Source organism: Scleropages formosus, chromosome 2 (genome assembly GCF_900964775.1).
Source record: "Scleropages formosus chromosome 2, fSclFor1.1, whole genome shotgun sequence".
NCBI lineage: Eukaryota > Metazoa > Chordata > Actinopteri > Osteoglossiformes > Osteoglossidae > Scleropages > Scleropages formosus.
This window is the reverse complement of record NC_041807.1, coordinates 19,928,111-19,943,171: the sequence shown is the minus strand read 5'-3', so window position 1 is coordinate 19,943,171 and position 15,061 is coordinate 19,928,111. Positions and strand designations below refer to the sequence as shown.

The 15,061-nt window shown below is 53.6% G+C and overlaps 1 protein-coding gene across 2 annotated transcripts; it reads right to left on the bottom strand.

Moving 5' to 3' along the window:
• Nucleotides 1–836: 836 nt before the first annotated feature.
• Nucleotides 837–14,554, bottom strand: LOC108931663 (zinc finger protein AEBP2-like). Of its 2 annotated transcripts, none has more exons than XR_003797399.1 (9): nucleotides 13,691–14,554; nucleotides 7,348–7,558; nucleotides 5,939–6,046; nucleotides 5,657–5,843; nucleotides 4,724–4,848; nucleotides 3,623–3,690; nucleotides 2,434–2,547; nucleotides 2,081–2,245; nucleotides 837–1,481 (listed from the first exon to the last, which is right to left on the bottom strand). XR_003797399.1 is itself a non-coding variant. In XM_029249651.1 (9 exons), exons 1-9 carry the CDS (start codon nucleotides 14,416–14,418, stop codon nucleotides 1,469–1,471), a joined length of 1,584 nt encoding a protein of 527 aa, XP_029105484.1. In that variant the 5' UTR covers nucleotides 14,419–14,554; the 3' UTR covers nucleotides 837–1,468. The 2 variants fall into 2 exon arrangements, 1 of the variants encoding a protein (XP_029105484.1); XM_029249651.1 differs by having other exon boundaries at nucleotides 2,216–2,245.
• Between the last annotated feature and the right edge of the window lie 507 nt (nucleotides 14,555–15,061).

The window sequence follows — 15,061 nt, the reverse complement described above, 5'->3', positions numbered from 1 at the left end:
CATTCGTCCAACGACCCTACGTGACACGAAAGGACCGACGCGCGCATGCCGACGCTCCCGGGTCCAGTCAACTCGGCGCACCGAGAACTTCCGCAGGTTCCGGAAGAGCTGCGCTTAACGTCCACTCAAAGTTGAGATCTAAACCCAACAGGACCCGAAAAGTGCCGTTCGCGCGCAAAAACCTGCAGCGTTTCTCAATTAAAGCGGTTCCGATACGAGTCGTCCGCAGGGATGCGAAGGACTCATTGAATTACAGGAGGCGTTTAGTTGCGGTCGTTACAGCTGAAGGTGGAGCAACCGCTTGATAAGGGAAAGGAGCCGATTGTTCTTTCGGTGCCGGTTTGTGACAATTTTTTCCGTGAATTTAATCAACAAAAAAAAGCGGTAACTGTTCGCTCGCATCACGTTTAAATAATGTAATAGAGTGCACATGTGGGCTCTAGATAAGCAGAACATCCCAGAGGATTAAGGAGAGCAGGAAGTGGACACTCCGGAGGACGATGACATATGGACGCTAAGGGCGATGTCACCGCAGCGCATCAAGTCCGGCGCGCAAACAAAAACGACACGGCACGGACTCGCTTTCCGCCAACGGAACGCCGTCCGCGTCGCGTGCCGGGCCGACCTTTGACCCGAGAGCCACGCCCGCGACCGTCTCTCCGGAGACCCCCGAGCCGCGCTCCGTTTCGAAACGACGACACGAAGCCCCGTAACCGCAGCAAGAGGCGGGAAACGGACGGGATCGGCCGATTCCGGAACCCGAGCTCCGCACGACCCGCACGCCGCAGTCATCCCAGAGCCCCACAGAGTTTTCCAAAGTCACACAGAGAGGGAAGTGGCAAAAAAGGAGGTTTTATTACTTTCGTTACACTTTTACCACAATTACTGCTCTTTTTCTGCCGTTGCAGAGCCAATCACGCTTCTTCACGGCCCTCCTGAGCTCTAAAGGGCAGGGCGTCCGACGACAACATTCACATCGACAGCTTCTCCAGGACATCTAGCGATGTTTTACCACCATTTTTTACCCTCTATATACAGTAACTTTTTTTTCACTCATCTAAACGCAGCAGGAAGATAAGGTCCAATCTACAACACAGTACAGTTCCTTGGTATAAAAATATATTACACATTTGCAGAAATATTTACAGGCACTACTGTCTGCTCCCCGAGACCAAAACGTCGTACCCGGTCGTATCGGGGGCAATTTCAGCTCTCCATCCAGCAGTAGTTATGGTACAAAAAAAATAGAAGGAAACGACCCTAAACGCTGTTCTCTATTCTTCCACAGCTTCCGAAAACCGAAGGGAGACAAAGTACCGCCGACAACTGTGGTGTAGTTCCGGTGAGAGTAAGAAAGAGGAGGAGAGCAAAAGTTCGGTCGTCTCAACCGTTTCGGGGTTCGGTCCGTTCCTCGACTCCGGGAACCGCAGCAGGCAACAACTTGGGGCACGAAGCGGAGCTCCAGAGTCTAGAAAAACACCCTAAAAGCAGAGGGCGACTTTAGTTTCCTGTTAAGATCGGCAATCCAGTAAAAAAAAAAAAAAACTGGAAAACTTCATATTTTAAAAAAAAAAAAAAAAAAATAAAAAATAAAAAAATTTAAATGAAATAAAAGGGGGAAGGAAAGAAGAAAAAAAAAAAAAAAAAAAAAAAAAGTCTTTTCTTGCTGCACAGGAGCTGGACCCTGAGAGAAACCTCACAGGATGCAGAGGGAGGGACACTAACAGGATGTTTTATCCCATTTTGGTCAAAAGACAAGAGTTCCAGAGATACTGTTCAGCATCATAGGTGGAAAAAGTTCTTTAAAAAAAAAAAAAAAAAAAAAAACCTTAAAAATCTAGAAAATTCTTGTGAAGCTGGTGAGAAACATTTTAGAGCAGAACACATAGGTAACCACAGTACAACCGCAGTTCACACCAGTAAAAACACTCATGTTCACATCCATATGTTTGTTTGTTTGTTTGTAAATGTTTTTATGTGCAGTGTCATTTGGTGTCGGACAGCTGGAGGGGGGGGGGGGGGGGGGTCGGGGAGGTGAGATGAACACGTTTAAAAAGGATGAGGTTTTCCCCTCACACACCGAGCGGTTGGGGCCTCGGGGCGCCGTCCGTGTCGTGTGCCGGACACAACACGCGTGACCAGGAGAGGGGGGTGGGGGGCAGACCTAGAGGTAGGGCAGTGCGGCGAGTCCACCGGACCAGGACCTGGGTCTTACCTCCGCTTCAGCCGCTTCTGGGGCAGGGTTCTGAGGAGGGATAACAGAGAGCATCAGCGGATATAGCTGTGTCTGCGTGCGTGCTGGGAAAGAGCAGGAAGACCGCAGCGCGGCGGGAGCCCCGCTGGACACGGCACGCGGTCGACTCCCTTTGCCGTTCCAAGTCCTCCCGTCCTGACCCCCTCCGCGAACACGGTCGAGTTACAGGTGACACTCACCGGTATATATTGGGATCCAGCAGCATGGCTGTGTCGTGAGGGAGCTGCGACAGGTGAACCACCTTGGTCTTGAGCTGCGGTCGTTCGGCCTCGTTCACCCAGGCGTCCGGCAATCTGAACGGCAGGGCGGGCGGGGCGTAAACACAAGAGAGACAAGCTGGAGGTCAGCGTGGTTCTCAGGTCCCGAGCGCCATAATGAACAACACTAACAAGAGACAATGAGAGGAAGACGTGTGTGTGTGTGCGCGTGTGTGTGTGGACATGCGTCGCATAGCAATCCAGCACACGCTTCTTCCCAGTGTCATGGGGACAGTAGTTGGGATCCCCAGGGCGCCCCCATCAGGCAGAAGGTGGTTGCACCATATTTGTTTCTTTGCCAACAGCATGAGAACGCACACCTCGCCGGCAGCGTAACAGGTGCGGTAAGCGGTCGGACCCGGGAGGGAAACGGCTCGAGCGGCGAACTGAGAGCAAGGAACGCGCAAAGGCCGAAGTGAACGTTCAAGGGGAGCGCGGTCAGGGCCGGGGCGGCAGTTCCCTACCTGCCGTCAGAGTCCGTTACGGAGCCACAAGAAACCGCTAATAAAGAGCGGTGGGTACACGATTCCAGAGTGCGTGTCGCTGGATCTCGACCGCAGCGCGGTCACATTGAGATGGCGACAAACACAGTGAACCACAGGGACAAGACCACACGATGACCCCAAAGCTGGACGTTTGACAGAACAGCTTCCCCTAAAATCTCCCTGCAGCTACACGTTTAACCACAGCGGTCACACAGCGGTCAAGGGATACTAAGTACAGACCAGGCCTTCCCCATGACGCGGTACTGCTGGCCCAAATGCTTTGCAGCTACACAGGAACGACCAGGGATTGACTGGGCTGGACTCTCCCAAGAACCCATGAACCACAAACATCTGCAGCATCGGCCACGCTGGTAACTCCAACATCTTTCCGGTCCGTACAGCGTGCGTGGGGTCACGTTTCCCCACACGGAGCTCGAGCCACACCCGCCGTCCGCCGACAGCTCCAGGTTAACGGACGACATCATCACCGACTCACCTGCCCCGTGCGTGCGGCCAGAGGACTTCAGGCGACTAACGGCAGGTTAACACTGCCCACATTTGCGGGGGTGGGATACACGGTCCCTTCGCACCCTCCGACGTGACGAATGCGAGCGAGCAGTACTCACATGTCTTCTGGAGTCCAGTGAAGGAGGACCTTGACCTTCCCAGAATCCTCCTTTCGCCTCGCTATTACCTGGGAGGGGGACAGAGCAGAAGGGTTTGATGCTGACATGTTGTGATGTGACCTCTGTGATTCTGCGCCAGTAGGTTGTGGGGTCAAAACACATGGCAGCGCTCAGTTAAGTCCCTGCGTGGAAAACACCGTTTGGCTTTAGCAGGAGGAAAAAAAATAAATCGGTCACATAAGTGCGCCAGTTGAATGCTCCTCAGAACTTCCGGTTCCTCAAGAACATAGCCTGGTATTTTTAGGATTCCACCACAGCACCTCGTGTAAAACACTACATCCTTCACGGGCGTGTTTTTGACCTTCAGGTCGTGTCCACAGCGCTTCGGAGAAACACACACGGAGTCACGACACTGCAGTCCACACCACGGATTGTGGTACAAGGCAGCGGACTACAGGGGCTATACTGCCCCCTACTGGAGCACTACGGAAACTGCAGGATCCATCATAAGACCCTGACGAACGAGGCGACGGTTCTGACCTCCGTGCTATCGATGCCACCGAGACAGAAATCTGCAGCATTTCCCAGGGTGCACTGCGACCCACCAGAGACGGATTGTCGCAGTCACTGAATGCAGACGAAGTGGTCGATTACTAAGGGAAGATGTTAACCAGGGGGCACGGTGGCGGCGCAGCAGGTTGGACCGGGTCCTGCTCTCCGGTGGGTCTGGGGTTCGAGTCCCACTTGGGGTACCTTGCGACGGACTGGTGTCCCATCCTGGGTGTGTCCCTTCCCCCTCCGGTCTTATGCCCTGTATTGCTGGGTTAGGCTCCGGCTCCCTGCGAGCCCGTTTTAGACAAGCGGTTTCATCTAGTGTGTGTGTGTTTTAACCAGTGAGGCGGAAAAAAAAAAAAATAAATTTAAAATGAAAGAACGAATTTTAGGAAAAAGGTTTACTTGAGACCTCCATTCAAGAAAAATAACGTCTTTCTTCGCCCTCACTAGAACAGCACAGGACAGTCCTCTGACGAGTACAGGTTATGATGGACGCGTGGCATCCGGACCCCTGCCGAGCACCGCGTCCCGGGAAAGCAGCCTTACCGTGCTGTGGAAGACCACGCTGTGACCGTTGCCCAGGCTCTCGATGTGCGTCGCCAAGTTGAGGCAGATGGCTCTATGTCGGATGGCGTCCATCGTCTGGGCGTCAAAGAAATCGTGAGGCCGTGCTACACGGGGGTGGGGGGAGGCAGAGGAAGAGGCCCGTGATGAATATTTGACTTTGGCACGCATGTAGGCTTTCAGAAGCCCTTGAGGACTCGACAACAAGCGAGCGTCCGGTCGTCTGCAGGAAAGGGACATTCTACGTTTGACCGGTCCAGTCCAAGAGTGCACCTGTCCAATTTTCAAACGCAAAAAGAATATTATCATCATCAACAATAATAAACACAATAATGAAGTTCACAGGTGTGAAAGATTCTCGAATGCGCAGGAACTCAGTCATTCATTGTTCACAAGCTTCTCAATCACATTCTTTCGAGCGATACGATGCACAGCCTGTAAAAACAGAAGTCATTCACTGTCATCGAGAACTCGGACACCTTTCTGCGTGTGGTATTATTATGCATTTAGAAATAAATGTTTTTAACTTTTAATCGGTCAATTTTATTCATGTTTTGCTTTTTATGTCGGACTTAGATCCTCCTGACCGTTAAACTACCAGCTCTACGTTGCTTCTTCCCACCGTCGTCCATCATGGGGAGGGAAGGAGCAATGTGCAGTTGGTAGTTTTTTCTTTTTTTTTTTTTAATTATAATTTAATTAGCGTGACGTTTCTTGAGTTTTACCCCCAGCGCTTCCTTAAAACAAAATCAGCCAAAACGGTAAGATGCCGGTGCGATTTTGGCTCATTTCTCACAAATCTGAACGTTTTCTAGTGAGAAAATTTCAAAACAGTGGCCCCAATTACGGTCGTGCTGAATGTCGCCACCTGCTGGGTGGAGGTCGGTCGCGGCGGCGGCGGCGGCGGCTACGTACGCAGGGAGCGGCGACGCTTGTTCCTCAGCTTCCTCCTCTTGTTGACGCCCGCCTTGGACGGCGACTCCTCCTTCACCTTGGCCTGGCTCGACACCTTGGACGAGTTCTGCTGGCTGAAGTGGGTGGGCACGTGGCGCGCCAGCCCCCCCTGGGAGGCGAAGCTGGCATTGCAGCCGCCCACCACGCACTGCCGAAGGAAGCAGAGGGCGCGAGGTCAGAGGCGAGGGAGCGGCACGCGGGGGGGGGGGCGGGGAACGGGGTTGGACGGGAGGCTCCTCCCACCTTGAAGGGCTTGTCCCCGCTGTGCGTCAGCATGTGTCTCTGGAGCCAGCTGTGACTGGTCGACGGGGTGTTGTACACCTTACAGCCCTTCCAGAGGCACACAAACACCTGCGCCGGGAGGCAGAACGGAGAGCTGTCACTGCGGCCGGGAAACGGAGCGCCGGGGGGGTAATAATACTAACAGTAATAAAGAGCAGTACATCCCCGCTTCATATAACAGGGATCTGTATGATGTAAAAACTGCTAATGGAAAAATACCCCATTTTTTAAACAGGCTAATTATTCCAAAAATGTGTCACCCCCCCCCCCCTTACACAGTAATATGGTAATTTTGCATCCAGGCCATTTATTCAATGACTTGCATTTACATTTATTCAGGTTACAATTAATTTCCCATTTATACAGCTGGGAAATTTTTACTGGAGCAATTTTTAGGGGAAGTACCTTGCTCAAGGGTAGTACAGCTGGGGGGGGAGGCATGAACCTGCGATCTTTGGGTCCAAAGGCAGTAGCTCTAACCACTACACTACCGGCTATCTTTCATTCTGCGCCGTCAGTTTCGACCAACCAGAGTATCGATTATGGTAAACTGAACTTGCAATTAAATCTCTCTCACTCACACACACAGAGTCTGAACTGCTTGTCTCATACGGGGTCGCGGGGAACCGGAGCCTAACCCGGCAATATAGGGCGCAAGGTTGAAGGGGGAGGGGACACACCCAGGACGGGGCGCCAGTCCATCGCAAGGCACCCCAAGCGGGACTCGAACCCCAGACCCACCGGAGAGCAGGATCCGGTTCAACCCACTGCACCCCCCGCCACTAAATCATCAAACTCAACAGTAACTTTTAAAAATAAACTGTATAAACCTGTACATATCAGTTATTTATACCACATAAACACGAATTTCCTTACACCACCGCAAATACCGTGTTTAGAGTCACGGTTTGAAGGCAACGCCGTCAGTCCACAAACAATTCATAGCCCCAGTTTTCAATTATTTTTTCCCCACAGAAATTATGAAAAATGTCAGCCTGTATTATTGTATCAGTATCACCGCATTATTATATCATTGTATTATTGTCTCACTGTATCACTGGACTATTGTAATATTACATCACTATTATATCACAGCATCACTATATCATTGCATCACTGTATTTTATGAGAGCATCACTGCTACAAATAACACACACTATTCTGGTTACTTTTTAACTTGGACTGCCGTTATGCCTGCGATCCGATCACGTTTCCCACATAATTGACGGTAAAGCGAACTCCTAATTACGAGGAACAAAGCCAGGCGTCAGGCCAGGGACAGGTGTACCGCGCTTTTACCCAAACTGGTCTCGGACGAGCTCCGGCCGGACATTCCGGCGGCAAGAGAGGACAGGGAGGAGCAAACTGACCCCCCCGCGCTGGCCGTCCACGTGCGTCCCACGGATGTGTTCCGCCAGGTCAGGGCTGGAGGCGAAGTGGATGAGACACTGGTCCCAGCAGCAAGTGTAGGCGACGCCCTTGGCCGACGAGGGCGTGGCGCTGCCCTGTCCGTTCATCATGGCTGGTGTGGAACGTCCGCTGGACGCGGTGCTCTCCATGTCCATGAGGGTGCTGCTGATGCTGCAGTCGAGGAAGAGCAGGAGGACAGGGGAGTGAGAGGGATCTCTGCGAAAGCACAACCGTTGCACACCCCGAGCCTGCGAGCCCGGCGTGTCCCCAGAGGACGTCCTGCCTGGCACTGGGAAGAAACCCATCCTCCCTGTCCCGCGGGGAACTGGACATTGACCGCAGCAGAGCGGTTGACCTTAGCGCTTTACCCCAGAGACTTTCTCCCCAAACCCATCTTCGTTGTCATAGCAATAACATCATGGCACCGCCCCGTCTTATTAGCATACCGCAGAAGAGACCGCCCCCAAGTAAGGTCGCAAACCCTCAGTCCGAAAGCACCGGGCAGCAGCGGTACGTCGGTCACAGGGGTCGCGGTCTCGCGCAGCCTTTCTTCCGGGAGAGACCTGCGGTGCCACACCCGACGCCTCAGCCTTAGGAGTGCGATGACGGCGCAGATGCACACCGAAGATGGGACTTCTGGGAAGGCAAGACTACGACCATTAGACCAATAGAACCGAGTCCATCTGCAGCTCTGCGAACGGTACGAGTCGTACGAGAGCTTCCCCTCCAACCTCCGAACGCTACCGCACCTCGCGTTCCCTGTATGCTGGGGCTCTGAGCCAGGATGCTGCACATTACTCACTTGCAGCCACACCCCCCATCCAGCCGATCTCATTTTGTCGCTCGAAGCTCAGGTGGTCTCAACGCAGTCTGGGTCAGGAGCCGCCGCAGACGCCCCTCCGCTTCCAGCCGACTTCCGATCGGCTCGTTTTCGTCCCCCGGCGGGACGCGACCGCAGCCCTCAGGTTACGGACCTAGCACGGGATGCCGTCGCGGCCTCGGTCCGGCCCTCAGGAAAGTACCTCGCGGCACAGCCTCGCGCCGCAAACCACAGCGACGCTTCTTCCTGCCGTCTCGCACTTCCGAGCCCCGACGTGCCGCACGCGCTCCAGAGCGAGCCGCAGAGCCGACGTCGAGACCCCCGCGTCGACCGCGCCCGGTTTCTATTGACTTCCTTATCGGAGAAACTCCTCTCCGAGCCGCACCGTTTTCCCGCGGCGCCGCACCACCGCGGGGTAATGGCAGTTATCGGGTCAACTGGAATCGTTTCCCTCCTTCGGTTCACAAGCTGAGGTGTGCAAAAGGAGATCCCCCAGTCAAGTTCTCAGACCCCTTTTGTTACCGCGCACGTAGGGTACCAACCCTAAATTGTTCTGGTAAAGTTACCCAGCTGTGCAGACGGTCAATAACTGTCGGTAACGATGCTGAAAGTCACTTTGGAGAAAAGCATCAGCTCGACGACTGAAGGTAAAGGAGGGACATCGTGGACTTGAAGGATGCGATTTCAGGAGCCTCGTGCGAGCAGGACTGGAACGCTCATCCCTCAAAGAGCAGAGAGAGAGAGAGAGAGAGAGAGAGAGAGAGAGAGAGACGGGGGAGGAAAGATTTCATTTTTTTTTTTTTTGAGAAAGAAAGGCACACCAATGTGATTGGAGCCGCGAAAAACAAAACCCGCCCCCAGAAGCGAAAGACGGCGGGAGACGAACAAGCGGCCGATGCCGCGCGCGGCCCAATCACGGTGCACTTTCAAGCGCGTGCGGTTATGACTCAGTCGATCGCGACGATCGGGCAGGGAAAGCGGCGCTCGGCTCCACCCCCCCCCCCAGCGTGCTTCCCCACAGCCTTCAAAGCCTCACTTGCGTGTGGCAGAAACGGCTAAAACAGAAACGCGCCCTGGAAGCGACCTGCGGAAACACCGACGTGCTCTTGCTCGAAAGCGTCCTCGATCCAAGCCCCCCCCAGCGGTCAGTCAGCGGTCAATACATTCACACAACGCTGAACCACATCAGTATTGAGGCAGGGCCAAATTCTATAAGAGAAGCCATATACAGTACACACACACACACACACACACACACACTCTAGTTTAATAAACACACCAGCAATCTGTGGCTGTGGGGTTTCTGAGCCTGATCGTAATTCATCTACCCGTGAACCAGTGTAACCCGGTCCACATCTCTACTGACAGGTGGTCCAATCAACCTCACTGTATCGAGTCCCAATGTTCTGTTGTAACGTGTAACGCCGACCGCCGCACCTGCCGCACGACCGCCACATTTCTTATCGACTCGCTCCGCGATTGTGTGCCCAGCAGCCATTGTTGCCCCTTTATAAATCTTTTCATTTTTCATTCTCTTAGTTACTTCATATTTAGAATTGCTAGCGAGGGGAGGGTGAGGACTCATTACTCATTAAAGAATACTGTACAGTATTAAGTACTGTACTCAATCTTACCTGCAGCAGCCCTAACCACTACGCCACCCGCTGGCCCTTCGAGAAAAAAAAAACACAGCAAACCCTTACGCATTATTTCTAAGCGAGTTCGGTGCGGCAGCGAAAAGAGAAGAGACCGAGCATCGCCGCCGTTGTGTTTCTGGGACGACGCGAGGCTGAACAGGGACCTCGGGCCTCGCACGACGACACGCACGTAACCGGAACCCTGCGGACGTACGCCGTCTGTTGCGTTTCTGCTGTAAGCTGGACGCGCGACGCAGGTGGCGAAACCTCGGGGATCACAATGTCGGTTAGAGCAGCAGGTGCCGTCAAGGGTGTTTCCACATGTGGTGGGGGGGTCAGTTTCAGGCCCAACCGTGACGGTTTTCAGCGCATTTTTGGCACCGCCGAAACAGTGCCGCGAATACCGTGGCGCTGCGCCTTCACGGCATCCCACAGGCATCCTGTCATTCCGCGCGGCCACAACGCAAAGTCCCAGAATCGGTGACATACGGGTGACTGGTGGTCCAGACCCACGACGGGGTTCCATTCCAACGACCTTATCGTAAGTGCACCGTTAAGTCACCAGGCCCCCAATACCGTATTATATAAACAGCGAGGATACATAAGGACACTTGGCACATGAATGCTACTGTACAACAGGGATTTGTTACATTTTTCCACTGATTTCACATCATAACACACACACACAGACTGAAACCGCTCGTCCCAAGTGGGGTTGCGGCGAGCCGGAGCCCCTAACTCGACAACACAGGGCACAAGGCCGGAAGGGGAGGGGGCACACCCAGGACGGGACGCCAGTCCGTCGCAAGGCACCCCAAGCGGGACGCGACCCCCAGTCCCACCGGAGAGCAGGACCCGGTCAAACCCACCGCGCCACCGCACCCCATACTCATCATAACACTAATATAGAATATTATAAATACAGTACTATTATTTACACTTTCATTCCTAAATCTCAGCTCTTATTGCTTTTTCTTTTCTGCACCCCCAGAACTTTCTAGACACTGTAACTGAAGTCACTGGAATGGGATCATAAAGCGTCCTATAAATAAAGCGACATTTCTGGAAATAACGCAATTCGACGCACTATGAGAATAATAAGAAATGAGGTGCCCTGTGGCGGCGTGTGCAGGGTACGAAAACAGTAGGAATTGGTCGGGGGGGGCGTCACGAGGCTGGATTGTCGTAAATTGTGTCCGTTATAAGCAGAGATCAGCCTGCATGTGTGTGGGGAAAAAAAAAGATTAAAGAACCAGATGAATAAACACATCCATCTACCTGTGGCACATTTATTTTCAGAAAAGGAAAAAGAAATAATCACATGCAGCCCAGGCTGTCAGCAGCTCCCTCAAAGTCACCCCTGCAACAGCAGCAGTTTGTCAGAACACCACTGGCGTGTGTGTTTGTGCGCGCGCACGCAACATTTCACCTGCAGCGTTAACCACCGAGAGTCAACGGACGTCTACGGTTCAGACGAATCGCCGAAGGGGTTTTATCGACTGCTCTCCTCTAAAAGAGCCCCGCACGAGGGAGTCATCGCGGTGCCCTGTGTGTGAACTGCCGGCAGGGGAAGCCTGCGGAACTGAACCCGTCTACAAAACCGACTCTCGCACTCGCATTTTCACGCTGTCGTGGGCCCTGGCCCAAAATCGCCCCAGAACACACACACACACACACACACACACACACACACACACACACATACACGTGCAGAGCCGTGACAATGAACCGGTGCATATCTGTGTTGCCTGGGGGTTTCAAACCCATCCTGCGTCTTTGGCGCGGTCCTCACGCTGCCATCGGGCGACTCTGTCCCGGTCGGGAAGTCCAACCGCGACCACCGAGACACAGCTGGAAACGCAGCGTGCCGTGGACTACAACAAAGGCCACCGTGGTAAATGCTGCTGTTAAAGAAGAACCTGCGCCCTTCGGCTTATTGATTTCTATTTCTCTATCCTCTATTCTATTTCTCTATTTCTATGGGATGTACATCGCTTTGCAGAAAAGCATCTGCTAAATGAATAAGTGTAAATGTACGCTGGGACCCGGTACCAATCGCGAAGCTGTGAGCGATCAACTTGGATGAGGACAGTAACGGCACTATTTCAAGTATTACTAGTGACAGTAAACATTAATATTATCATAGCGATATTTAAAATTTGTGCTCAAACTACACACACACGCTTTCTGAACTGCTCATCCCATACGGGGTCGCGGGGAACCGGAGCCTAACCCGGCAACTCAGGGCGTAAGGCTGGTGGGGGAGGGGACGCACCCAGGACGGGACGCCAGTCTGTCGCAAGGCACCCCAAGCGGGACTCGAACCCCAGACCCACCGGAGAGCAGGACCCGGTCAAACCCACCGCACCATCGCATCCTCGTGCTCAAACTAATATTACACTACTATTCCAATGTAAATGTAAATGTATAATGGGGATGAAATTTTTTCCCTCCTTTTCAGCACAACTGCTAAAACGGTTCATTTAGGCGTTTATTTTGTTTATGTTCACGTTTACGCTGCTATTACATTCATTTACCTGATGCTTTTCTCCAAAGCAACACACAATGTTAAGGTATACTTACTTACCCATTTATACACCTGGGTAATTTTTTACCGATGAGGCGCACTACAGCAGGAGGAGGGATCCGAACCAGCAACCCACGAACCTAAAGGAAGTGGCTCAAACCGCTTCGCCACCTGCTGCCCCATATTCAGATGGGGCCTCTATCCAAGATGAATTATATTGGACAATCATCAACTTTACACTGATTTACCCATTTTCACAGCAGGATGTTCTTATTTAGGAATCTGGGGTAAGTGTTGGGGGAGCCGGTACTGTAGTGGTTACAGAGACTGTTTTTGGACCCAAGGTTGCAGGTTCAGATCCCCTTGTAGTACCCTTGAGCAAGGTACTGACCCCAAATTACCCAGCTGTATAAAAGGGGTAAATAACTGCAGATAGATAAACATTAACAAGTGGCTTTAGAGAAAAGTGGCAGGTAAATGAATAAATCATGTCAGTCCGGACATTAACGTAGCGGGACTCCTTGGAGAAAAGTGACCCGCAATGACCCCGATCAAGGGGGTGACAAGGGCGTTCGAACCCACGGCCTAAGTTCAGATGACGCCCATAATTTACGTTTCGATTCCCACTGAGCGTCACGATACGAACTTAGTCGCACCTCCTTTTGACAGCTGATCATAAGTACCGTATCGCAGCGCGGTACAACACGGTCACGGTGTGTTTCACTCGGTCAATCACGATCACGTCCTAAACGAGGAGCCGAGGACTGAGCGCGGACACATCGGACACATCGGACACATCGGACACAGCGGACACAGCGGACACGCGCGAACTAGTCACTAGGAAAGAAACAGTGTGACCGCAGCCAGGCACTAATCGCAGCAGTGACAGCTCCCGGGGGGTTTTGCGCAGGCAGGCCAGGGTGCGGGTCCGCACCACGTGGGGCGCACTGTTAGGGGGCGGGGTGGTTAGAGCAGCGGCCCTAGCCGGTAGGACGGCACTCGACGAGGGGCGAAGCCGAAGAAGGTTCGAATCCCACTGGACCCCCGGCTCCGTGCGCGACTCGAGTGCCACTGTCACTGACACCAAAATGCCTGGCCAGTTAACTTAAATGCGAGTAAAGCGCTGCAAGTAACCGCACCCGGCGCTACGGTGAGTGAGTGAGTGAGAGAGAGTGATAACGCGACTCGCGACTGTTACTCTCAGCGCTGCTCGAAGCGACGAAGCCGAAGCGAAGGCCACCGCTGGGCTCCGCTCTCACTCGGCGTGTCCGCCCCCACCGGCCGCGGAGGGCCGCGGACAGCCGCGCACCGTGACCGACCTGTCCTCCGAGTCCATGCGGCTCAGGGGTTCCCCGTCCGAGGACGACGACGACATCTCCACGCTCGAGCGCCTCTTGTCGCCGTGCTCGTGCTCGTGCTCGCTGCCCGCGGCGCCACCGCGCTCCGCGGCCCCGCCTCCGCCAGAATCCTTCCCGCAGTCGCTGGACTCGGAAGACTCGCCGTCGACGTCTCTTTGTTCCGGCTTCGGCTCCTTCCGCTTCCCGGGCTCCGGCTCGGGCTCCGGCTCCTTCTCCGGCCCGTCCGCGGGGTCTCCGGCGCTGCTGCTGCTGCTGGCCGGGCTCTGCTGCTCGGGGCTCTCTTCGGCTCCGGGGAGCTCGCAGTCCGCATCCTCCTCCTCCACATCTTCTTCCTCGTCCTCCTCTTCCTGCTCCTCCTCCTCTTCCTCGTCCAGTTCTCCTGCTGCTCCGGCGGCGTTTCCTACTGTCGCCTCTGTCGCATGATCATGATCATGATCGGGGGGACCGACGCGAGGCTGCGCATCCCTTTCCGGCGCTCCGTCTTTCGCGCCCTCCTTCTCCTCATCCTCCTCATCCTTATCATCATGTCGATCCTCCATCTTCGCCTCGCCCTGCCCAGGCTCCGCCGGGGGGCTCGTCGGGCCTCCCGGCCTCTCCTCCTCGGTCTCTTCTTCCAGCGGTGCCTCGCTTCGTTCGTTCGCCTGGGCGGAGGAGCCGTGCTCAGCGCCGTCGGTCGCAGCGGCAGCCATGTTTAAGAGCCTTGTGCCCCGCGGCGCTCCGTGTTTGCTGCGCCGCGCTACGCCGCGCTGCGCTGAGAGGCTGGCGAGTCGCGGGCGGAGCCAGACGGTTGCATAATATGCCAAGCCTGTCAAAACGTGGACGCGGGGGAGGAGTTAAGCTATGACGTAATGTCCTAGCTCGTAAACGGTATCGCGGGGGAGGAGCCACATCATGACGTAATGGTCCAGTCACTCCGAGTGCGTACACGTGTTTGAGAGCACAGTTGGTGATTTGACAGTGGTGCCCTGAGGATTCTCTAAGAACGGACTGTTTCAGTTTCAACTAGCATTGCTGCTGAGTGTTATTGCTGATACTTTCGGTACTCGTGGCACTGCAGGACAGGTTGGTTAGGCCCCTTGTGTAGTGTGACACAGAATGCTTATTTGAATTGAAAACTCAGTTTTAAACTGACTGCTGCGAAAGAAAGATTCATTTGCACACCTAGTTATGGTGATCACGTATTACAAGCTAAGTTGGGCCAAGGCCATCAGTTTTTTCATCAAAAATGTGATCTATTAAATTATTTTAATTTTATCCTTAAACGTGTTTTAAATTAGTTTTGGAGTCAATATGTATTTTTTTTTCAATGCAAGGAAACGGTTTTTTGTATAC